General features: G+C 39.4%; 1 protein-coding gene across 26 annotated transcripts in view; it reads left to right on the forward strand.

Moving 5' to 3' along the window:
* The window catches only part of KCNMA1 (potassium calcium-activated channel subfamily M alpha 1), a 1,075,276-nt gene that overhangs the window by 837,729 nt on the left and 212,057 nt on the right, over window positions 1–25,490 (forward strand). For 13 of the 26 annotated variants that reach the window (XM_077259420.1, XM_077259414.1, XM_077259417.1 and 10 more), the window contains 2 exons: window positions 501–577; window positions 14,685–14,852. In XM_077259420.1, the coding sequence (XP_077115535.1) occupies window positions 501–577; window positions 14,685–14,852 (245 nt within the window). The remainder of the gene's footprint in view (window positions 1–500; window positions 578–14,684; window positions 14,853–25,490) is intronic. The other 13 variants (XM_077259433.1, XM_077259423.1, XM_077259426.1 and 10 more) reach the window with 1 other exon arrangement.

A 25,490-nucleotide genomic window follows, 5' to 3' on the forward strand; every position in this document is an offset into this window, starting at 1 on the left:
CCCCCTGCCCAGGACCTGTGGTATGATCAGACCATGTTCCTGTATGGTCAGACACAGCCATTACACAGTACACAGCAGGAGCACATACTGTATAAGATTATCTCAGCACAGGAACATTTTATTTAAACACATCCAATTGTGAAAATTATTATTATTCCAAGATTTATTGATTAACATTAAATTTTTTTCATGGGAAAACCCCATTCTGTTTTCAGTCTTAGCTATTGTATTAATACCAGTGCGCCAACCTGCACATTTATTTTGTAAGAAGTCTTATCTAAGTCTAAAGCATCTGATGGCACATGGCACCATGTACGAAATCAGAAGCTTATGGACCCTAGGGCCCTATATAATTTTATAGGCTGCCTATTACAGCTCTGTACAACATAAGGGTTGTATGCATCAAAAATAGGGAGATTTGAATGCTTCCTAGCTTTCTATGGTGGTGATTAGTCAAGTTCTGTTCTTTAAATTATATTCTCTGTATTGTTTTTCCACAGTGCATTCTTCTATTGCAAGGCTTGTCATGATGACATCACAGATCCCAAAAGGATAAAGAAATGTGCATGCAAGCGACGTGAGTAATACTTCATATAGAAATTAATTTACCTTTGAAGCCCCTACTTAAAAATGTTGCCAAAGTGTGAGGCATAAAATAGTTTATTTAAAACTTTGAAAATAGGAACTTTGGTCCCAGCATAGATTGCACTACAATAATACATAATAGATTGCTCATGATAGAAACATATTGGAAGTAAACTTAGTGGGATAATGGAGTATTATAATAATAATAATACATAATAATACACCAGACAGGATAATTTAATACCATTTAAAAGCAGGTTCATCCAGTATCTATCTATCTATCTATCTATCTATCTATCTATCTATCTATCTATCTATCTATCTACCGTGTTTTTCAGACTGTAAGACGCACTTAACCCACCCAAAATTTGGGAGGAAAATGGGGGGTGCGTCTTATAGTGTGAACACAGGCTTACCAGGGAGTTGCGGCAGAGGTGTGGCGATGCTGCGGCGATGGGCGGTGCGGAGTGCACCTGAGCAGGGTCCCTTTTACACTCAGATTCAGGAAAATGGCCGCTGAGATCTCAATCTGCATGCGCGGCGTCCGGCGCCCATTTTCCTGAAGCCTCTGGCAGCCCACGGCTTCAGGAAGATGGCTGCAGGGATTTTGCTTGATCTTCCAGACCTTATCTTGACCTCCACTGTTCGTGTTAACTGCCATTTCTTAATTAGATTTTGAAGTGAGGAAAGGGAAACTTGAAAACGCTTCTTATAGCGTTCTCTTGCTTTGTGGGCCTCCATAATTTTCATTTTCAGGCAGCTGCTTAGAAAAACCAATGGCTGCTGTTTTTTGCCCAAGGTTAGAGGAGGCTGGGTTTTTATAAAGTTGGGAAATTTGTTTCCTCTGGGCTTTCCTAACGATGATAGTCAACAAGCCATAACCCTAACAGGCTAATTAAGGTTTGAAACTTTGGTCAAAGTTATCTGAGCATACAAATCTCCCCAAGGTGCCCAAACTTTTGCATAGGCCCATTTTCTTTTTGTAATTTTTAAAATGTAAAAATTGACAGTATATATTTTTTGCCTAAAATGCAAAGGAAATGTAAAATCTTTATCTTTTAAGCCTTTTAGAGATAATTTCATCTTCAACTTGCTTACCTGTTAACAATAGCAATGATTTTGATCATGGGTGCCCAAACTTTTACATTCCACTGTATATGATAGTGTAGGTACAAACAGAACAGAAAATGCGAACCGAAACGAGACACAGTAGTGATAATGTGCCTACAGTGGGGGAAATAAGTATTTGATCCCTTGCTAATTTTGTAAGTTTGCCCACTGACAAAGACAGGAATAGTCTATAATTTTAAGGATAGGTTAATTTTAACATTGAGAGATAGAATATCAAAAATAAAATCCAGAAAATCACATTGTACAAATTATATAAATTTATTTGCATTTTGCAGTGAGAAATAAGTATTTGATCCCCCACCAACCATTAAGAGTTCTGGCTCCTACAGACCAGTTAGACGTTACTAATCAACTCATTACCTGCATTAAAGACAGCTGTCTTCATAGTCACCTTTATAAAAGGCTCCTGTCTAAAGACTTAATTAATTAGTCAGATTCTAACCTCTACAACCTGGGCAAGACCAAAGAGCTTTATAAGGACGTCAGGGACAAGATCATAGACACAAAGCACAAAGCTCATAGACACACTGCACAAACCTCTAATGGGCTGCAAACCCATACGTAAGACCCTGGGCGAGAAGGAGACAACTGTTGGTGCAATAGTAAGAAAATGGAAGAAATACAAAATACAAAATCATCGACATCGACATCGATCTGGGGCACCATGAAAAATTTCACCTCATGGGGTATCCTTGATCATGAGGAAGATGAGAGATCAGCCTAAAACTACAGGAGGGGAACTTGTTAATGATCTCAAGGCAGCTGGGACCACAGTCCCCAAGAAAACCATTGGTAGCACATTACGCTGTAAAGGTTTCCAAGAAGTATCATTACTCCTTGCGGAGATTGACATGCTAAGTATGCCGAGATGAGGAGACTTAAAGCCACAATTGCTGAAATTAACATCGTTATATGCTTAGGCTGGTTTCACAATTGCGTAGGGCAGAGCTGCAGAGGGCTGCGTACTTCCTCCATTAAGCCCCGCCCACTGCCGCACTTCTTCCATTCAGCTCCACCTACGTCTACATGCAGCCTGCGTACCTATCTTTAACATTGGGTACGCCGGCCATGGATGCGTCCACATGCGTCGTTTTGACTCTGCAACAAAATGCAACATGATGCATTCTACGCAGTTTGGCGCAGCGTCAAAATGATGCATGCGGAGATTTCAGAGCTGAGATCTTATCTCTCACGATCTTGGTCCCGAGATCACCATCTGTGCATGAGCCGCCCCTGGCAGTGGCCATATTCCCAGAGACCACAGCACATGGAACCGTGGAAGTGTCAGGGCTCTGGCCTGTCACAAAATGTCGGCAGAGCCCTGGGCAGCGCCGGACACCATTGGTCACTGGAGACACCCGCAGCACCAGCCAGCAACCACCAGACACACTGTATGTCACTTGCACAGGCCACAAACTGCACCTTCGCAAGTGACACTACCGCGGTGCCTTATGGGATTCGGGGACAGCGACCAGAAATCCCAACTGGTGATTATTATATAGGATTCTATGTCTCAATGTTAAAATAAACCTACCCTTAAAATTATAGACTGTTCATGTCTTTGCCAGTGGGCAAATTTACAAAATCAGCAAGGGATCAAATACTTATTTCCCTCACTGTATCTGCAAGAGTTTTCAATCCACCATACTTAAAAAAGACCTACTCTTGTTTCTTTTTTAGTTAGTAAGTACTTATATTTCTGACAATGAACAATACAGGACAACCTCAATGTTGTCAGATTCCTTTGCTATTTCTCCTGGAACTACAGCTCTGGAAAAAATTAAGAGACCACTGCAAAAAGTTCAGTTTGTCTTATTTTTCTCTCTTTATAGGTATATTTTTGAGTAAAATGTAAATTGTTCTTTTATTCTATAAACTTCTGACAACATGTCTCCGAATTTCCAAGCAATAAATTTAGTATTTTTTTTCTAAGAAAAATGGTCAAAATTAAAAACAAACAGTGCTTTCAGACCTCAAATAACGCAAAGAAAACAAGTTCATAATCATTTAGAAACAACAATACTAATGTTTTAACTCATGAATAGTTCAGAAGTCAATATTTTGTAGAATAACCATGAATTTTAGTCACAGCTTTCATGCGTCTTGGCATGCTTTCCACCAGTCTTTCACAATGCTTCTGGCACAAAAATGTAAGCAGTTCTTCTTTGTTTGATGGCTTGTGACTATCCATCATCCTCTTGATTACATTCCAGAGGTTGTCAATGGGGTTCAGGTCTGGAGATTGGGCTGCCCATGACAGGGTTTTGATTTGGTGGTCTCTTAATTTTTTCCAGAGCTGTATATGAATAAATTGACATTTGAGAGTTACCATTTAACTTGTTAATAAGGTATTTACCTGCTCAGTCTGAAATATCAATTTGTTTATGGACATTTCCAGAGGGAATACCAGAGGAACAGAGCATCTACTAAAAAAGGCGAGCTGATGCAACAAATCCTCTTGAAATGACATTAATTCCTGACTTTTCTTTTGGGGGTGCCATAGCTCTAGCACTTCTCTAGAAACATAGAAACTCTCTAGAAACATAGAAACTAAAAGTACAAAAGTTAATCATAGTCTGTAAGGAAATTAAAAGGAGAAACAAATCAATGTGAATGCTAATAATTACTGTCTTTTTTTCTCTTTCTATCCACGTGTCCCTACACTGTTGGCTTTATTTGCTGCCTTGGACATTCTCTGATTAGTTATTTATTGTGAGTACATACAGAGATTTCTGTAGTGAGCAGGAGACTCACTTTCAGCTATGAGGTCTTTGTGGCCTGATAGCTGCACACACGTTTTAGGATATGTGTTACATCACTAAGGTCCTGTGCATGAACCTCCACATTTTATCCAGTTGTGTAATGTGACTGTGTAGAAAATACAGCAGTTTCTACCTGAACTATCAAACGCATGGAAATGTGATAGGATATTTATTGTAGACAGCTGTATACTTAAGTAAAATATGGTCTATTGGATTATAGAAGGGGCAACAGGTAGTGAATACCGTTGTCTCTAGCTAATGAATTCACAGACCAAATTGCTTTACTGCATGTCAGTGAGACTTTCCTCCTAGAGACTTATAACTTCAGCAATTGTCACAAAATGATGCACTTAAAAAAGGTTGTCAAGTTTTGGATACAACCTCCTCAACTAGCCTTCAATGGCATAGCTGCATAATATGATGTCTCCCACATAGGGGTTCTTTCATCAATGATTGAAAACCCATTCTAGTCAGAACTCTACAAGGCAGCCCTTCATTAGATTCTGGCCTTGTGCAGAGAAGTGAGGTGGTACTGTCCCTGGCATCAACTGCCTAATGCACATGTGACCAATGTTGGTGGATGACAGTCCCAGACTTGTCTCTGGTTACTCATTTACTTCCGAAGGGGAGACAGTCATTAGAATTATGGGCAGCATGAATCGGGGCCTGGCTGTGGAATTGCAAACCTAATTTAAAAAGCCGGCCCTATGTACACATGAGAGACCTGTAAAACAACTAAAACAAGACAGGGGGAAGCCGGCCAGGGAATGCATCAGGCTAGTTGTGTCAGATTACAAATTCCTCTCCTCTCATAACACTGTCACCTCTACTGTACTGCCCCTGCCCCAACACTGCCTGTCCAGAGAGTTGATAGTATTACACTTATGTCTGTTGTGCTCAACTTGTACTCACTCTGCAGTGAGATCAAAGCAGCTTGTCAATATATGCCTCACACTGACCTAGCCTTCTTGTTCTGGGCTACTCATGTGTGAGACGTAATGACACCCTGTTCTGATTTCACTGCAGAGTGAATACAAGTTGCCTTGATAACAACAGAAACACAGTAAGTCTGACACATTAGAACTCTCATCTCCAGCCAGCTATTGTGGGTGGAGGGACAATACAGCAAAGGTGACTGTGTTATAACAGGAGAAATAATGTGACACAGCTAAACTCTGCTGTGCTGCAGCGCCTCCTCCTACACTGACTGCTATGACCTTTACTGAAAGGTTCTCTACTCCCAGCACTGTATAATCATGCAGTAGGTTAGACCATGAGATCAGGGCTATTTCATTACATTTCACACCCTGAGAAACCAGCTCGTGATTGGGCAACGTCATTCAGAGCGAAGAAGCACATGCCCCTGGTGAAAACTATCTGATAATAACCACACGAACTTAATGAAAATTAACTCATTAGGTGCCAAACTCTTTCATTACTAGTATGTCTGCTATGGAGAGGCAAGGATAAAAAGAAAAGAAACAATAGTTTTATTCCACTCTGTAGCCACTATAACATCATATGTCCAGTGCAACATGAAAATCTAAATCTATAAAAAAAAAAGCTTTAATACTGCAGCCTGAGATTGGGCGTTTCCTGGTTTGACAGCTGCTAAGCCACTTTTTTTCATTCCTTTGGTCAGCACAAGGCTAATCCACCACTTGGATGAATAGTTTAGTCATATCTGACAGTCTGGTAACTGGACAATAACTAAGAACTTATATCCTTAACAATCAGCTTGTTTAAGGTAACTCATGTCTTCAACACTCGAAAAAATTGCCATTGAATTTCAGTTGGACAAGGAACAAGTAGGGTTGGCATCACTGAACTGTATTTTTTCTTTTTTTTTTATGCATTAAGCAGCATGGTATAACATACAGTAAAAGAGTTTATAATCAACAATCAAAAATGTGGCAGCACCCAAAATGTAAACCTTTAGAAAACAAATTAATACTAGTAAAAAGCGCAAAGAAAATGGGCATGCCATTCTGGATTAAAGGTTGTGCTATATGTTGGTTGTAATGGTAGGATGCCCTTTTTTCCATGGTACCTGCACATGCCTTTACCAGATGCACTGCTGTATTTTTGGAGTAAAAACAAGCCTTTTTGTGAAACTATTCCTTGTTTTTGTGTCTATACATGTATGTATGTCTGTATCTGTTGAGATTGTATATGTGCTGTTTAATGTCCGATTCCATTCTTGATCTGTAAATGTTCCGTCTAAATGTAGATGTAGTGTTTTTGTGTTTGTTTCATTTATAATGGCTAATTTGCAGGAGTCAATAATTATAGTCACATGCAGTATAGTTGCTTACCAAAAACTGAAAATCACTAATGAATCAGTGCATATAGTCTTATTTATTATTGTAGATTCACTATAGCATTGTACTTACATCTTAGGTTGGTATTAGCCCTAATTTAGGTAGCTAGGCTTCTGCAATCTCTGCAGTTTGTAACCTTTATCCTGGCCTGAAAGTGACTATGTTTTTATCTCTTGAGGTAGCCAGATATCTTGTGAGTATATGTCATATATCACATTTATTACATAAGAACAGTTGATTAATAGATTGTTCATTGTGTCTCTCATTTCAGATTATTTTTTACTGAAAATAATAATAAAAAAGTTCACAATTTTTTGCAGGCACGAAAAATCAGTCAATGTAGGAGGACTCTCATTTTTCTTAGAAGGATCCCCTCAAATGACTGATCTTGGAGAGTCCCAATGACTCTGTAATCTCAGAAGGAACCTTTAAGGGTTTGTGCGCCCTACATCTTTTTCATGAGGATTCCACCTGGAATCTGGCCAAAAAAGTGCCACAATTCCACCACAAAAAAGAGCATAATATACAGCACTGTAAAAACGCTATTGCTGTGCAAATGTTAAGTAACTTGTTACCTTTTTAACTGTCTGAGGTCTTGGAAACTGTTAAGCAGTTAAAAAAAATAATGTTCATTATTCTTTAAAGTTTTTTAAAAAGATGTTGCCAGAAGAGCGACTGCACAAATGATGGCAAAACGTCCCATAGAGCCATGTGTCAGGAAAGAGACCACTGTCTCTTTCCTGACACGGCTTCGCCTAGAAAAGCCTGATCAGTTCCTCTGACATCCTTTCGCCATGTGTACATATCCGTAGGTTATTATGTTTTAATGCAACACCACACAGTGTCCATTGTAATAAATGAGCTATCAATGTTGTGCATTGACAAACAGCAGTTTTTCAGAGAGAGAAAGTGATAGACATTTTTGTAGTTTTTGTCTACAACATCCTGGTCGATAATCCAGAATATAATAATCCCTTCTATTAACTCATCTTCCCCTAATAGGTTAATTGTTTTCTATAAAGAAGTGTTTTCTCTTCTATTTTAGCTTTACATTAAATGACTACTCCATCTCATGAAGAACTGTTTGCACCTTAATACATAAACAATCTACCACGAGTACAGAATAAATGTAGGGTTCTATTCACATTCTACATTTTCACCATTCCAATCTGTATTGCATTTAACAAGTTTCATTGGTGACACGTGTTAACATAACTAAATAAAACAAAGTTAAAAATAATATAGGTTTTAATATAGAAGTCCCAATATTTGTCTCTAATATCTCACTCCATACCTTTTTTCTCATCTCTTTGTTAGGGATCACATATTCAAGTGTAATGCATGTAGTTACATACTCACTAGACTTCATCTGTTTTCTGCCCTGTTCTGATCGCTCCAGCACATGTAATGGTTTTTGCAAAATGCAGGATAGCTGTGTGTTCCGGAGATCACTCTTCTCAGTACAAGTCAATGGGACACAGAACGAGGTTGTATATCTTCATTCTGAATTTAATGTTGTTGGTGGATTTTCTAAATTAAAATATAACCTTTATTAGAAACTTTTATAAAATTGATAACCACCATAGTTGATATGTGTCTGTACAAAGATGAAAGGCAGGTAGCTCAAGCACAATGACTGGCTGCCTCCTAGTTTAAGTCTGGGAGCTAATAGGAGAGCAGTAATAGTTGACTGAGCCACTAAAGGAATGTGTCTAAACACTTTGCACTAAACACGTTGAATACTATGGTGCAGAGTGCAATATTAATGTACCCACAGGCAAAAGTGGAAACTGGATGTTTAATATGACATCTACAGCATAAATTACACAATTTAATATAAGTTATAACTAAAAACTTGCTGGTGTGCACAGTCAATCTAAATAAAACAAAGAGAAAAAAGCAAACTGGCACAGCTCGTTTTCAGAGGATATATATCACAGTGTACTGTCAGTTTGGGGCAGACCCACAGATGTATTTAACAGTGGTGCTTGCGTAGGAGCAAAAAAAAGTCTTTCATGAGTGAAAAGCAAGAAGATAAACGCAGCATTCACCGGCACTGTGGTCAAAGTGTTCTCTTTATTGCGACATGTGAGGACAAATCTTCACGGCACGGGGGAGTCTAACAGGTGAGGAGCGTGCAGGACTAGACAACAGCCGTTTCGCGCTGAACAGTAGCGCTTCTACGGGTCCAACAGTCAATCTAAATATTCATATTAATTTTGATCCTGACAGACGTATTGGACAAGACTGCAATTTAATACGGTGGTTATCAATTTTATAAAGGTTATATTTTAGTTTAGAGATTCCACCAAAGTCAGTGAATCACATAATCTAATGGGCTCCTGTACTGGGGTCTTAAGGTCTTCAATCAATGAATTGATGTCCTCATTCTGAATTCCCATAGACTTGCATTGAATAGATTTCAAAAAGTGACATCCGCTTCACTACCACTGTGTGATTAGGCAGGTCAAAACTGCAGTGATGTGTTTCCTGGAGCAGGGTTGAAAAGGAGTAAGGTCAGCTACCAGTGAATATGAGTCTACATGTATTACACTCGTGTTCCGTAACAAGAGTCTTGCACTCCGCTCTTCTCTGCCTGCATTGCAACTAACACAAGTTTGATTTCTGCTTCTGACAGAATAGTGATGTAAAACTGTAAATGTCACTCTGTTGATGCATATGACAGAAGGTAATCCTCCTCCATATGCATCAAAAAGGCAACATTTGAAGTTTTGACCTGGCAACAATAGCTAGCAAACACAGCTCAGCCCCACTTGTATTAACTCTGCAAAGTAAGCTCCATTATGCAGGAAGAATGGAATGCAGGACTGTCAATCTGCTGAAACCCAAATAACATATTAATTGTGTAGAAATACACGTTTCTACAAGTTAAATTTGAGCTGACAGACTACTGTACAGGACCGCACAAAATAATGAGTGTATTCTAAACATAGATTAGCTTGATAATGTCCAAAATATTTGTGGTGCATGCAGCTATACTGAGCACAGTATAACAATGCTGTTTGGAATCCTGTCCTGTTTAACACATTCATCAGTCAACTGCCTTCCATCACAGCTCAGAGTCATCAATTCAGAGAGATGGGGCTAATCAGGCGCACACAGCAGAAAAAAAGGGGACTGCAGCACTGGGGAGAGGCAGGGTGCTGCGGGAAATATAATTTTAGCTGTGTAAGAATTGGACCACATATTCGACTATGTGAAGCTGGAAGCACCGAGGGACACATGGAGATGCAAAAAGACAAACAAAACTACAAGAAAGAACATTTATTTTGGGCGTAGTCTGTATAATAACAATAAATATGCAGTTACATCATAAGAAATTAAACAACACATGAGAAAACATTCATTTGCAGTATTTATGTAGGCATAAAAATTGCTGATTGACAATACAACCTTCTTGTAAACAGTAGACAAAATAGTAAAGTGAGGGGTGACTAATAAACTTCCATCATAATCAGAGTACAGCCGCATGATGTGGCTGTCTGTGTGGCCAAAAGTCCACCCACCAGAGGACTGTCCTACCCAATGGCTGATTTATTTTTTCTTTTATTGATTGTACAGCTACTTGGTGCCTTGGATGAGTGCACAGCCAGCAGAGTTATATGGACTTTCCTCATTGTTCCATGAAAAATGAAGTAAATATGCAACTATTTACTTTCTATATCATTGGTATTGATGTACCATAATTGGTGTGGAAATTTTGTCCACCAAGTGAATGGGGCTTTGAAATATGCTGTGGCCATTTTCCTTAGCTGAGTAATTGACCTGCTGTGCACATTTTTCATCCACAGTATGTAGATTTCTGTTGCAGATATATTGCAGTTTTATTGTAGAAGCTCCTTACTGAGTTCAATGGCAGCCAGTCTCCATAATAATGCCGAATGGCAATAGACACTGTCTCATCAAAAGACTGAAAAGAACACTGTAGGGTAAAGCTCTTCCAAAACTGTTTGAAACCTCTTCAGAGAACACTTCAGGAGAGGTTTTCTTGTTTAGGAAAACTCTTCTTCCTGAACTGAACTTTGTTTTCTTTACGCACCCTCTGGAGAACCGGTATGTTTCCATTGCTGCTCATGGGTCTGTTATTGTCTGCAGAACTGACACCACGTTAACGGCGCAATAGCTGGTAGCTCTGCCCGAGTTGATGGCACAACCTTGTCAGAGCCACTGAGCTCAGTTACTAGTTGCATCACTGTCCATGTGGTATAACAGATACTGGGATCAGTGGCAGAGACTCAGTGCCGGACCCAAGAATGGTGAGTAAAGAACACTTTGTTTCAAACTACAGCGGGGGAAAAGGATGTTCCCAAACTCAGAAAACCCCTTTCAATGAAAGAAAAAACATCAAAAACTCCCTCAAAAAGGAGCATTCTTGAAGTTGTTTCTGCTTGAAAACCTCATGAGCTCTGATTCATCATTGCCTTTGCTTCTGTTTTTTGTCTAGTTTTGTGCGTTTGGCTTCTTTTTGATATTTGCACCCAATTAATTATTCAATTTGCATTTTTTTTAAGTTTATTGTACATGTGCTCGCCTGTTTTTTTCTTTCCGCTTTGTGTGCGGAGTTTAGTGATTACAGATGTTTCTGCCTGATTCAACAATTGCGACTTTTTAAAAAGTTATAAAATTTGGCACAATTCCACTCCTGGGCCCCCCAGTGTAGTTTTGCAACATTTTGAAAAAGATGTGACGTTTGCCCAAAAGGTTGCAAAAATGGATAAAGATAGGAAAGAAGCCCTTTTTTTTTTACTTTGTGCCAAATTAGTGAACCGTGTGTGCCATTTTGATGAATTTGGCACAATTAACATTAAGACAAAAAAAGAAAAGGGACTTAAATAATGTAATTGCTGAATGGGGCCATGGTTTTTGAACACCACAGAAAGCTCTTAGTGCACATAACCTAACACTGGCCAAATATTTAGAAGTTAAATTAGTTTAGTTAAATTGATGCTGAGAAATGCCAAAAAATCAGCTGCAAGATCAGCGCGATATGTTGCAGATTTCCCTGGATATAATTGTGGATTTGCTGCCAGCACTTTCTGCAGCTTGTACTGGTGGCCGTATCCTAAAGTTTATATTCACAGACACACTACATTGCAGTTTTCTGTTTTATTTCTGAAGGAATGGAAGTAATAAGGCAAAGCAGCGGCAGGAAATCACATTCCGCACAGTTGTTTTCTTGGCGCTATTGAAAGAGTACAGACACTGATTCCGGAAGTTCGCTTCTTCTTTATATAGATGTACAGTATATCCAGTAGTAGTAATAATGGTAAGAAGGTCACTGCAGGTGATTTAGTTTTACTGACAACTATTACCTAAGCCATTTATATAATTAAATGCAAAGTATTCTATATTCACACTTTGTTACATATAGTTTAGAACTATCAATAATATCACAATGCAGTGTAAATCATTTCTATATATTACTGTTATTTAGTCTCTCCAAGACTATTATAAATAATGCTGACTTTGATGTTTTAGTCATTAAGTGCTTGGATGATATCAGATACCTCCTCTGCCCTTTCCACCCTTACCTCTATTCTTCCTTATTGTCTGCATCATGCTTTTCTTACAGTATTAAATGTTTTCTTATATCTGCTATGAATAACAAGTGAACTCTTGAGCATTTTTATATCTCGCAATGTGTACAGCTATAAGGACAGTAGATATGATCTTGCAGCCATAAGGCAATTCTGGGGCCAGCAGTGACGACACCACATCTATGTAACTGGGTGCCCTACTTGCTGCTTTTTTGTCTGGTCTCTGTTCTGTGCTTTTGTGGTCTGTACTTTGGTTATGTTGTGATCTCTGTGTTTGATGGAGACCCATGTGTACATTGCTAGCTCCTATTTATTGTAACGAGTCTAGTGATTTCAGTAATATCATATTATGCGACTTTTGAAATGTCATGCCCTAAAACAATATGTGCAGCTTTTGTTGTTGTGTTGCCAGCTTAATGTTTGTGCATATCACCATTTGTTTGAATGCTGTGGCTTTTTTTTTGTCCTGCATAAGTGTATCGATCAGTGAAATCTTGAAACAAAGTTGTAACACAACCAATTCTCTTGCAATTATCTGGTGAGAGGGCGATATAGATTGGTGAACACTGCTGCTAGTCTTTCACAGTATGCTTTACAACATAACTCTTTATTGGCTGCTGATAAATATGCTTTACAACAGAGGTGTCAAACTGCATTCCTCGAGGGCCGCCAACAGGTCATGTTTTCAGAATTTCCTTAGCATTCCACAAGGTGCTGGAATCATTCTGTGCAGGTGATTAAATTATCACCTGTGCAATACAAGGAAATCCTGAAAACATGACCTGTTGGCGGCCCTCGAGGAATGCAGTTTGACACCTCTGCTTTACAACATAACTCTTTATTGGCTGCTGATAAATACAACTTACATATTGCTTGTTAAAAAGCTTTCTGTTCTCTCTGTAAATCCAGTATTTTTAATACAATAGATCAATTAGAAGTGAAATTGTGGGCAAATAGCTTTTGGCCTGTGATGTGGAGCACATTTTATAAAGTGATAAATATCATCTTTGATCACATACTGTGCAAAGCACTTGAAGTTCTAGGGTGCATTTACACCAGCTGATGATTATGGTGAACGAGTGTTCTTAGGAATGCTTGTTCCCCTATTATTGGGCAGTATAAACTGCTGACCACCCAAGGAACAAGCAAAATTCTCAATCGTTGGCTGAAATGATCTTTAAGCTGGGTTCAATCATTGTTCCTGGCAGAACGACGTCCTGTGTAAGCTGGGCTTATACTGCTGAGAATAATGACAGCCTATGTGCACATAACGATCTACTACCAATAGTCCTGAGCACTTGGGATATACGGCCAACCAGTATAAACGGGCTATTAAATGACCACCGGTCAGTAAATATGTAGCTGATGGTCGGTCATTTAATGCAACAAATCAGCAAGTGTAAGCGCATCCTTACTCTGTACAATCATGTCCCATTGTGCAGAGTTTTACACAAGGCAAGCTGTAGAAGGACGTAGACGCATGTATGTGCATGTTGACGCATGACAACTTTAGTTTGTTTTATATTTGTGAGGTTTCTGCTTCAGTGTATGTCATCACTATAAACACCAATGCATTTTTGTACTCATTTTAAATTAAAAAAACTCAAAACTTAGTTACAATCTCATTACCAAATCATGTCTATTAGGCCAGGTTCTCTGCAGGCCTCTTGGAAATGCCAGCCACAAGAAAGATTTGCTGTGACCCACACAGAATTGAATTATTCCAATTCATCTCTTTGATGTGATTGTGTAAGATTAATCATTTTCTGTAACATGATCAGTGAATCATTTGGCACATTTAGTAATGAAGTGCTTGGGTTTTAAGTAATTTCCCCATCTCTTTTCTCTTCTAACTTGTTAATGGAGATTTATCAAATGTTTATCTATTTACAAAGAGACAAATAATTGCATTGCTATTTCCAGCTTCAATTGTTTTACAATTAAAGATCTATCTTTCAGTGATACGCATATTGATTCTTACTGTTACATTGAGGTTTTTGCTATGTCTGCTCCAAACCTGCCATACAGCCATGGTGGCCAGCCTTTCAAAGACTAGTTCTGCCGTTTCCCGCTGTCTTATCATTAAGAATAACAACTGCTTGTCCTACATATTCCATCATGTCAAAGCTGCCTTTAGAATCCTGTCCTTTGCATATAATTCCCTTTGTCACAAATGGATAGAATCTCCTGCTGATCATAACTGCATTGAGCTGCATCTTGTGTCCAATTATATATACATGAATATATATAAGTGTCTCTCTTTCTGTTCCCTACATTAATCTGCCACTCTTCCTCTCCTTTCCCTTTCATTATTACCATGATTTTAGCCAAGATGTCCATCCGCAAGAGGCTGATGCAGGCATGTTGTTTGGGGTGCTCTGAGATAAGCTGCACTTGCATGTCAGGCACTATACGTAGTAACATGGGAACCCTTGAACGAGCCTTCCCACTCTCTCCTGTCTCTGTTAATGATTTCTCCACCAATTTTCGTGGCTGTAAGTTTTAACCATGCTGTTCCATGTATTGTGCTCTGTGTGTACCTGTGTACTCGTGTCCGCCCGTGTCTTGTGCTGTGGTCTGTGTTCCTGTGGCCTTATCAAAGTTCTGATGTCTTTCCTTGCAGAACACTAAACATTTTTTTTACACACAGGTAGTTGATGGACTTCTTTGTGACAAGGGCTAATGCTTATTTTGACTTTTTAATTTCTGTTTGTGGGAGGCTATTAGCTATAAGCCATTATGTTGAACCAAGCAAATGTAGGGAGCATGAGATGCTGCTGTACATGGTCAGGTAATGTTTCACATCCGCTGCTTTATGATGTCTACATGTAACTTCCATTGATCTATTGCCTACAATTTGGCAATGGATACCTTGCAAAACATTCAGGTGAATGTTGAGCAATTTGTTGATGTATTTAACTACCCTTTACTGCAGAGCACAGGTCCGTTCCTCCACTTACATTAGTAAAAGCATAGTGGATACTTTCTTTATTAAAAGGGGTTGTCTTCTCGCAGATATCCTCTTAAATATGAGGACCACCATAACTGATTCAGCTCCCAAGATCTCTGGAATACAACCACTTCAATTGGAGCAAGTTGCCATTGGTAAAAATGAGATTTAGTAGGGTAAATGTGCCATAATTCTGGCTTAAAGAGGTTTTCTCAAGTTAGTATCTGTAGGCACCTGTTTTTTACTTGAGTTAGTGAATAGCTATGAAAGGAAGAATAGTGAATATTTTATTGTCCATAGTTTGGAAAGGGAGCACTATAGGTAAAGTATACAGTTCTGGCAAAAAGTTAAGACACCACTGCAAAATGTTCAGTTTATCAGATTTTTCTCTTTATAGGTATATTTTTGGGTAAAATGTAAATTGTTCATTTATTCTATAAACTTCTGACAACATGTCTCCGAATTTCCAAGCAATAAATTTTCTATTTTTTTCTGACAAAGAAAAATTGTCAAAATAAAAAACAAACAAACAGTGCTTTCAGACCTCAAATAATGCAAATAAAACAAGTTCTTAAACATTTAGAAACAACAATACTAATGTTGTAACTCAGGAAGAGTTCAGAAATCAATATTTTGTGGAATAACCATGATTTTTAACCAGTCTTTCACACTGCTTCTGGTGCAAAAATTTAAGCAGTTCTTCTTTGTTTGATGCCTTGTGACTAATGACTATCCATCATCCTCTTCATTACATTCCAGAGGTTTTCAATGGGGCTCAGGTCTGAAGATTGGGCTGCCCATGACAGGGTTTTGATGTGGTGGTCTCTTAATTTTTTGCCAGAGCTGTATATGTAGACAACCTGTCCATAATACCACTGGCATTTTATATTTTTAAAGTTGAGAAATAATTACATTTTAATTGTTCATTTTTGAGCATGATTGCCTTAAATCAATGTTTACATGCTTCTGATTAGTTATATAGCGATAATGCATCATATTTCATTTCTGCCAGTTCAGTGAAAGGGATGTATAGGAAAGAAAAAAGCATGTACAGTATGTTTACTTTACATATCATGCGTTATTGCATTTCAACTACATTAACTTCAGTGGAGAAAAAGTTGAATTACTAGACGCAATCCATGGGCAAGAGTGGAGCTTCTTCTGGAAGAAAGCAATCAGTTTCACTAAGAACCTTGTTGGCTTGCTCCATGAAAAGTAGCATAGCCAAACATTATTAGCTACATTCTAGATAATTGTACACGATTTATGATATTTAAAGATGCTTTATGACATTTGCTGGTTTGTTTGATAAATGTGGAATAGTTTACAGAAATCATAGTTATTCCTATGGTAACGTGGTCAGTTGGTTTCTTTTTCTCAGTGATATTTAGTTCTTTAATTTGTTCAATTTATCTAAGAAAAACATGCAACATAATGGATTTGTTTAAGCAGAAAATAAAAGATTATCTGATCATTGCAGCTGCCACACTGGGAGTAGTAACACTGACGAGACACTGGTAGTTTAATTAACAAACAATCCAATAGCTTTTGCTTGTATAATTGTAATAAGATTAATGACAAGTGTTATGTCTGACAACGTAAAAGTCATGTCTTGACAGGCCTGATTCAATACAGACTAAAGCTCGGAGGTGTAAGCTTCTCATTAGACCTGACCAGACGTGAAAGTTAGAAGGACTACACGATTAAAAATGGCAGCAGCTGTGGTCCTTTAGGGACCATTGAGGTTTACCCCTCATCATGTTTCTTCCGGCATCGTCCTCTAGACATTCCTAGTCATGATAAATTAGCATCTTACATCTTGTTTTGTGATATTGGGACACTTGATGCTCATTAAAGACCATTAGATCATTACAGGTCCTGCCAGATTTCAGGTCCCCAAAGGATCATTAATTAAAGCTGTACAATTGAATGTAAGAAGAGAAACAAAGCTCCAGAGTGTGTTCATTTTTATTTTTTGCCTATGTATTTGCTCATGTGATATAAAGTACAGTATGTAAGTATTAATCAGTATTAAACATTATATCAGGATAAATCAGGCCTAAAGTAATTCACTACCTGGGGGTTGGATTCTGTAAAAATAACAAAATATCTGATATTCTTCTGCTGTCACCCTTCTGGATCTAGTGGTCTACATGGTCTACATTGGAACCGGAAGCAATGACTTCACCATCCAGTCTCAGGACTACTGCAGATTGTGATAGACCACATGGATCAGCTGACTTTAACCATTCATCATTGGATAGTTTTCTTTAAGTAAACCTGTAACCAGGTTTTGCCTATCTGAATTACAGCCAGCACCTTTCAGGGCTGATATACAGCATTCTATAATGCTGTATATCTGCCCCCAACCCAACCTGTAAGAGATGAAAAATAAGTTTTATTATTCTCTCCTGTAGGGCGGTCCAGTCCGAGGGGTGTTGGTCTTCTTGGTCTGGCACTTCCCATCTTTTTGCGATGCCATCCTCCTTCTTGGTTTGTGTGGATGACGCATCCCTGTGTCATCCATAGAAGTATCCTCGGCATCTGCTTCTGCGCAGGTGAACTTCTCTTGAGAGCAGAAAAAAGTGCTGCAGGGCATAGGCTCCGGGGCTCTCTGACCATTCCCGATGCCTGCGCACTGCAGTACTTTGCTCTGCCCTCAAAAGGGCAGAGAAGTACACCTTCACAGGATGAGACTTCTGTGGATGATGTAGGGACGAGTCATCCACATGAATCAAGAAGAAGGATGGCATCGCAAGTAGATGGGAGGTGCTGGACCAAGACCAGCAACACCCCTCGAACCCTGCAGGTGAGTATAATAAAAGTTATTTTTCTTCTGTTACAGATCGGGTTAGGGGCATGTACAGCTCTGGCAAAAAAATTAAGAGACTACTGCACAGTTTTATAAAAATCAACTTATCTACATGTCTGACAGTCATTCCATTCAAGTGTCAGTTGAATTCCAACCAGAGTACAACTCGTTCTACTTAATGTGCTTCTGATTAGCTGATCACCTGAACCAAATCTTATTTAATGAAGGAAAGTATAAAGAACCCCATTGTGGTGTTCACAATCCTCTTGCACTAGGACAAGCTGGATGGCAAAACAAGTGCTAGTAATATCCCAAAAGTAATAGGAATGAAAAAATAACTTTTAACCATGCCAAGGGAGTTGAAAAAAAGTCTGTACTAGCAGAGGGATACAGTGAGCGTTATGTTGCCTCCATCCTTAAAATTTTTAAGATGACAGTCCATTACAACAGGGTCAAGCAGCAGATATTGGGGACAACAAAGCTACAGACCGACAGAGGGCAGAAACGACTATCCACTGACCGGGGTGACCGTCATCTTATTCGAATGTCACTCAGCAGCCACAGGATGACATCAAGTGACCTACAAAAGGAATGGCAAATGGCAGCTGGGGTGAAGTGCATGGCAAGAACAGTTCAAAATAGGCTCCTAGAGGCAATGCTCAAGTCATGTAAAGCTAAAAAAGCCTTTCATCAATGAAAAGCAAAGGAGAGCCAGGTTGAAGTTTGCCAAAGACCATAAGGATTGGACCATAGAGGATTGGAGTATGGTAATCTTCTCTGATGAGTGTAATTTTCCGCTTTGCCCAATATCTGGTCGTCTAATGGTTAGACGGAGACCCGGAGAGGCATACAAGCTACAGTGTCTTGCACCCACTGTGAAATTTGGTGGAGGATTGGTGATGATCTGGGGATGCTTCAGCAAGGCTGGAATTGGGGAGGTTAATCTTTGCGAAGGATGTATGAATCCATCCGCATACAAGGTTAACCTGGAAAAACAGTTGATTCCTTCTGCTCAGGCAATGTTCCCCAACTCTGAAGACCGGTTTTTCCAGCAGGACAATCTTCCATGCCACACAGGTAGGTCAATCAATGTGTGGATGAAGGACCACCACATCAAATCCCTGTCATGGCCAGCCCAATCTCCAGACCTGAACCCCATTGAAAACCTCTGGAATGTAATAAAGAGGAAGATGGATAGTCGCAAACCATCAAGCAAAGAAGAACTGTTTAATTTTTGTACCAGGAGTGACATAAGGTCACCTAAAAGCTGTGTGAAAGACTGGTGGAAAGCATGCCAAGATGCATGAAATCATGGTTATTCCACAAAATATTGATTGCTGAACTCTTTCTGAGTTAAAACATTAGTAATGTTGTTTCTAAATGATTATGAACTTGTTTTCTTAAAATTATTTGAGGTCTGCAAGCACTGTATTTTTTTGCTCTTTTGACCATTTCTCATTTTCTGAAAATAAATAAAAAATTTTAGTGCTTGGAAATTCGGAGACATGTTGTCAGTAGTTTATAGAACAAAAGAACAATTTACATTTTACTCAAAAATATACCTATACCTATAATATACCTATATATACCTATACCTATAAAGAGAAAAATCAGACAAACTGAACATCTTGCAGTGGCCTCTTAATTTTTGCCAGAGCTGTATACAGCATTATTGAATGCGGTATATCAGCCCTGAAAGGTGGTGACCGTAACTCATATCGGCCAAACATGGTGACACGTTCCCTTTAAGTCACCTGACGCATGCAGCCTGAGGATGGTTGAATGGTTCAGTCATCACTTTCGGTGCCAGAGCAGAGTGCAGAGTGGTACAGTTAAAGAGGATTTTTTGGACTTTGAAATTGATGTCCTCTTTTTAGGATCACTTATTAAAATTAGACTAGTGAGGGTCCATCGCCCACCAGCCTATGTTCAGCTCCACATTCTCTTCATGGATAAAATCTCTGTACTTTTTGTAAAAACTATAAATGTTCAGTGCAGCTTGGTAAACTGTGGAAGAATTGTGACTATTCAATCAACTGATTGGCAGGAGTGGTGGCAGGCTCATATCTCTTCCTTAAGTATAAGCATTTAATATGAGTATGCAAGAAAATACGAATACCATGGCACACATAGAGCGGGTGACATTAGTATTGAATACTTCACCCATTTTCTAAGTAAATATATTTCTGAAGGTGCTATTGACATGAAATTCTCACCAAATGTCGGTAACAACCCATCCAGTCCACACAGGCAAAAAAAACTCAAATCATAGATGTCTATAAATTATGTTATGTGAAGTAATGAGAAACTACACAGGAAAAAGTATTGAATACTCTTACTGAAATGTATTTAATACTTTGTCCAGAAGCCATTGTTGGTGATGACAGCTTCAATATGTCTCCTGTGAGGAGAAACTAGTCACAAGCATTGCTCAGGTGTGACTTTGGCCCATTCTTCCACACAAACACTCTTCAAATCGTGAAGGTTCCATGAACTCCGTCTATGAACTCTGAGCTTTAGTTCCTTCCATACATTTTCTTTTGGATTCAGGTCCTGTGATTGGCTGGGCCATTATAGCAACTTTATTTTCTGTCTCTGAAACCAACTGAGAGTTTCTTTGGATGTGTGTTTGGGATCATTGCCTTACTGACACGTCCACCCTCATTTCATCTTCATTATCCTGGTAGATGGCAGAATATTATTATGAAGAATGTCTTGGTACATTTTTCCATTCATCCTTTCTTCAATGATATGATATTTGCCAGTGCAGTTTGCTAAAAAAAACAGCCCCATACTGTTATGTTTCCATCTCCAAAGTTAACTGTTGATATGCTGTTTTAACATGGTGGGTATTATGGCATCCAAAAGTTCATTTTGGTTTCATCCGACCAGACTATATTCTCCCAGTATTTCACAGGCTTGTGTAAACCTTGTTGAGCAAACTTTAAACGCACTTGAATATGCTTTTTGCTCAACAATGGAGTCTTGCGTGGTGAGCGCACATAGAGGCCATGGAGATTTACTTATTGTTTTATTTGAAACAGCTGTACCTGTTGTAGCTTTCCTCAGATGATCCTTCACTCTTCGACAACTCTTCTGATAATTCTGACTAGACCTAAATCACCTACAGTTTGAAAATGATAAAAATGATGATTTTGCACCCACTAGTGCTCCAGCACCACCTCTCCACGTCTCCCCACCAGCCTGTCTTGTTTACAGCATGAAACCACTGCAGTTAATTGCAGGACACGGCAGCCAGATCAAATCTTTAATTATACTTGTGCTGATGTATGCGAGATACAGATATAACCACAGTCATTATAAATGCAATAGTTAACAGTTTGGTAAGGTGTGCTGCAAAAGTATGCTGCCAGCTGTAATACTACATATTGCCACAAGATGGAGCCATTGTCTTTCAAACACATGACTTGTTTTTCCTTAAACTTGTCATGTAGGAAATCAGCCTTTTTAGGTCTCGCGTCAACATATACAGTAATCCATTATATTCCCATTCAGCATACTACATTGGCAAAATGTGTGGGGACATCATAATATAGGGGTATTGTGTGGGTTCAATATATTGTGTTGGGAGTTGTGGAGGCATCATAAGTTTGTGCTGTTGGAGATTCATGCTGTGTTGAGGGACCATGTGGGAGTATCATACTGTGTGATGAGAACTGTGAGGGCAGGATACATTCTACTTTGGAGTGGGACGCACTGTGGGCATCATACAGAGTGTGAGGGACCCGGAAGGTGGGGGGGCATGATGGTGGCACAGTACTGTGTGCACTAATAGGCTTCAATAGGAGCCATATTCTGGTGTGAGCACATATAAAGGACTGGGAAAGGTTAGGCGGGCAAAATTAACTCCGGTGACAGATGTACATCACAGCTGACACCCTGCAGTATCGGCCCTGGGCCAGTTTTGGAGCTGAAGACCCCCGTAATCATAATCGCGAGTGCCGATCGTTGCCGTGGTACCCTAAGGCCACCAGTGTATGTTGGCCTATGAGATCCAGCTATAAGCTGGGTCTCACAGGTACAGTCAGTGTGTCACTTACAGATCACATGCACTGCACTACACGAGAACTACTATGCATGAGACCAACAAACAGAGTAAAAACAATACTTGTCCCACAGTGGGAATAAGTGAGGAAGTGAAAAAAGGAAAATAAAATCTGTAAAAAAGAAAAACACACAAAAATGCTGCCAAAATTCACGAAAACCTGTTTTGCCACTAAAAATGCAATCTTTTTAATAAAGCAAAGCTAAACAGAAAAAAGTACACATAATGGGTATCGCCACATCCAGAACCTAATCTGTAAAACTGTTGTTCTTTACTCGGTACAGTGAACACCGTAAAAAAATAAGAAAAAACACACCAAAAATGTCACATTTTCATCATACTAACACACAATAAATGTAATGAAAAGTGATTAAAAAAAGTCATATGTAAAAAGAAATGATATATAAAACTTTGTTTCCCAAAATGGTACCAAAATATCCCAAACGCGTCGGGAGAAAAAAAAAAGCACTCATAAAGCTCTGTAAAAAAGTTACAATTCTCAAAATATGGAGACTAAAAAACATTTTTTTGTAAAAAAGCATTTTTACTGTGTGATAGCAGTGAAACCTAAAACAAGATCTAAATCTGGTATCGCTGCAATTGCCCAGACCCAAAGAATAAAGCCGTCTTATCACTTATTCACTTATACTGAGCAGTGAACCACACAAAAATTAAAATAAGAACTATTTTTGTAGTGCTATCTATTTCTTCATTTTACCTCCCAAAAATTGGAACAAGGCTCGGCTTACATTTACCCTGCGCCTTCCGCTTAGCGCTTATGTCGGGGTTTCTGTGTAAATTCCCCAAAACTGTGATTTAGACAAACCCCCTGATGAAACCACTCACTTATGAGGCAGATGGAGTCACTTTGGAATCCGTCTGGCCTCTGTTCCGGCATTGTCCCACCATTTCAGGTGTCGTTTTAGTGCATAAGTGTAGCTGACCACAGTTCTGTGAATGCCTAAAAAGGTGGACACCATCTGAACAGATGCCAAACGGACTCCAAAATGTCTCCATCTGCCTCAATATGGTGGGTGTTTCCATTGAGAATCTGAATGTCGCCAGAAGAAGAAGCTTGGCACAATGTATGGGGTCACTACATTATATGGGGGCTCTACACTGTATGGGGACACAATGTATGGGCACAAAACTGGTAGATTTGCAATTTTCTAGAATAAAGCATGGCGTGGCAGTTACAAAATAGTCACTGCAGCCATGGATGATTTCATTGAGAGGTGCAATTTCTACAATGAGGTAACTTTTGGGGTTTTTCTGCTGTTCTGGCACCTTTGGGGCTCCGCAAATGATGGACCCCATCATGTTTGCTAAAACAGTATTTTAGTGGGAAAAATGTAATTTTTTGTTTTCACCTCTAAATGTTATAAATTTTTATGAATCACCAGTACAATAAGTAGCTCTCTTCTAAAACAGAGAAACAGTAATTACAGCTTTCACATTGTTAATCTTGTTAGGCATCCGTTGCTATGATACATTTCAACTGTCTTGATCCAGGACCTTTATGCTGTGTGACTTCAAGCAAAGAAGCTGTCTAGTCAAGCAGGTGGTAGCAGAGCTGGGCGGGAAATAGAGCTGAAGTGACAGAGTCTTCAGATCTACCATAGCTCTTCAGTCTCATTTGCATATGAATTAAGATACTGATTCCTCAGTAATAGAGGGACAGACTGTCCATGTAAAGATATTGCTGAATTTGGGACGTGAAATCCTGTGAACATATTTCATTTTAAGTTCTTTAAGATGGGACTTTCATGGGTCAAATTTGTTTTCTAGAATAGCCAACAGATGCACAATTAGTTTATGATCTGGGAATTTGGAGACCAAGCCAGTTCCTTGAAATCTTTTTCCTGTTCTATGAACCATTTCTGAACATTTTTCAGGAAATGCTGTTGCTAGGAAAGAGTGCATTAGGTCTATATGAATATTTACGAAGGTGGTGCTGTCATGCTCTACCAAGGAGCCAGATAGCGCACAGTGAGACAAGGAAAGGGGAGCACTGCCACTAGGTAAAGATTAGATTGTCAACCCCTGAAACTTATCCTGTTTAACCCTGAGCTCCCTAATGTCCCTCGGCACGCTCCTATCCCTGTCTTGCACAAGCACGGCCCTGGCTAGTGTGTGGGGAAGCAGGGGCAATAGCCCTGCTCTATAATACAGACACGAATGGAAACGGACAAAGGTTAGTGAAGGCTGCAATCACACCAAGCGCACTCAGTCTATGGAATTATATACAGTGGGTATGCTAATTAGTTATACCCCTTCATTGAAGTCCAGCTGTGTTTAATTAAAATGATAGGACTTGATTTGGGAAGGCACACACCTGTCTATATAAGACCTCACAGCTCACAGTGCATGTCAGACCAAATGAGAATCATGAGGTCAAAGGAACTGGCCAAGGAGCTCAGAGACAGAATCGTGGCAAGGCACAGATCTGGCCAAGGTTACAACAGAATTTCTGCAGTACTCAAGGCTCCTAAGAGCACAGTGGCCTCCAGAATCCTTAAATGGAATAACATTGGGACAACCAGAAGTCTTCCTAGACCTGGCCATCCAGCCAAACTGAGCAATCGTGGGAGAAGAGCCTTGGTAAGAGAGGTAAAGAAAAATCCCAAGATCACTGTAGCTGAGCTCCAGAGATGCAGTAGGGAGATGGGAGAAAGTTCCATAAAGTCAGCTATCACTGCAGCCCTCCACCAGTCGGGCATTTATGGCAGAGTGGCCTGACCGAAGCCTCTCCTCAGTGCAAGACATATGAAAGCCCACATAGAGTTTGCTAAAAAAAAACACATGAAGGACTCCCAGACTATGAGAAATAAGATTCTCTGATCTGATGAGACAAAGATAGACCTTTTAGGTGATAATTCTAAGCTGTATGTGTGGAAAAACCAGGCACTGCTCATCACCTGCCCAATACAATCCCAAAAGTGAAATATGGTGGTGGCAGCATCATGCTATGGGGGTGTTTTTCAGCTGCAGGGAAAGGACGACTTGTTGTCATTGAAGGAAACATGAATGCAGCCAAGTACAGAGATATCCTGGATGAAAACCTCTTTCAGAGTGCTCTGGATCTCAGACTTGGCCGAAGGTTCACCTTCCAACAAGACAATGACTCTAAGCACACAGCTAAAATAACGAAGGAGTGGCTTCACAACAACTCTGTGACCATTCTTGACTGGCCCAGCCAGAGCCCTGACCTAAACCCAATTGAGCATCTCTGGAGAGACCTGAAAATGGCTGTCCACCAATGTTCACCATCCAACCTGTCAGAACTGGAGAGGATCTGCAAGGAA

Source organism: Ranitomeya variabilis, chromosome 4, assembly GCF_051348905.1.
Source record: "Ranitomeya variabilis isolate aRanVar5 chromosome 4, aRanVar5.hap1, whole genome shotgun sequence".
Classification (NCBI taxonomy): Eukaryota; Metazoa; Chordata; class Amphibia; order Anura; family Dendrobatidae; genus Ranitomeya; species Ranitomeya variabilis.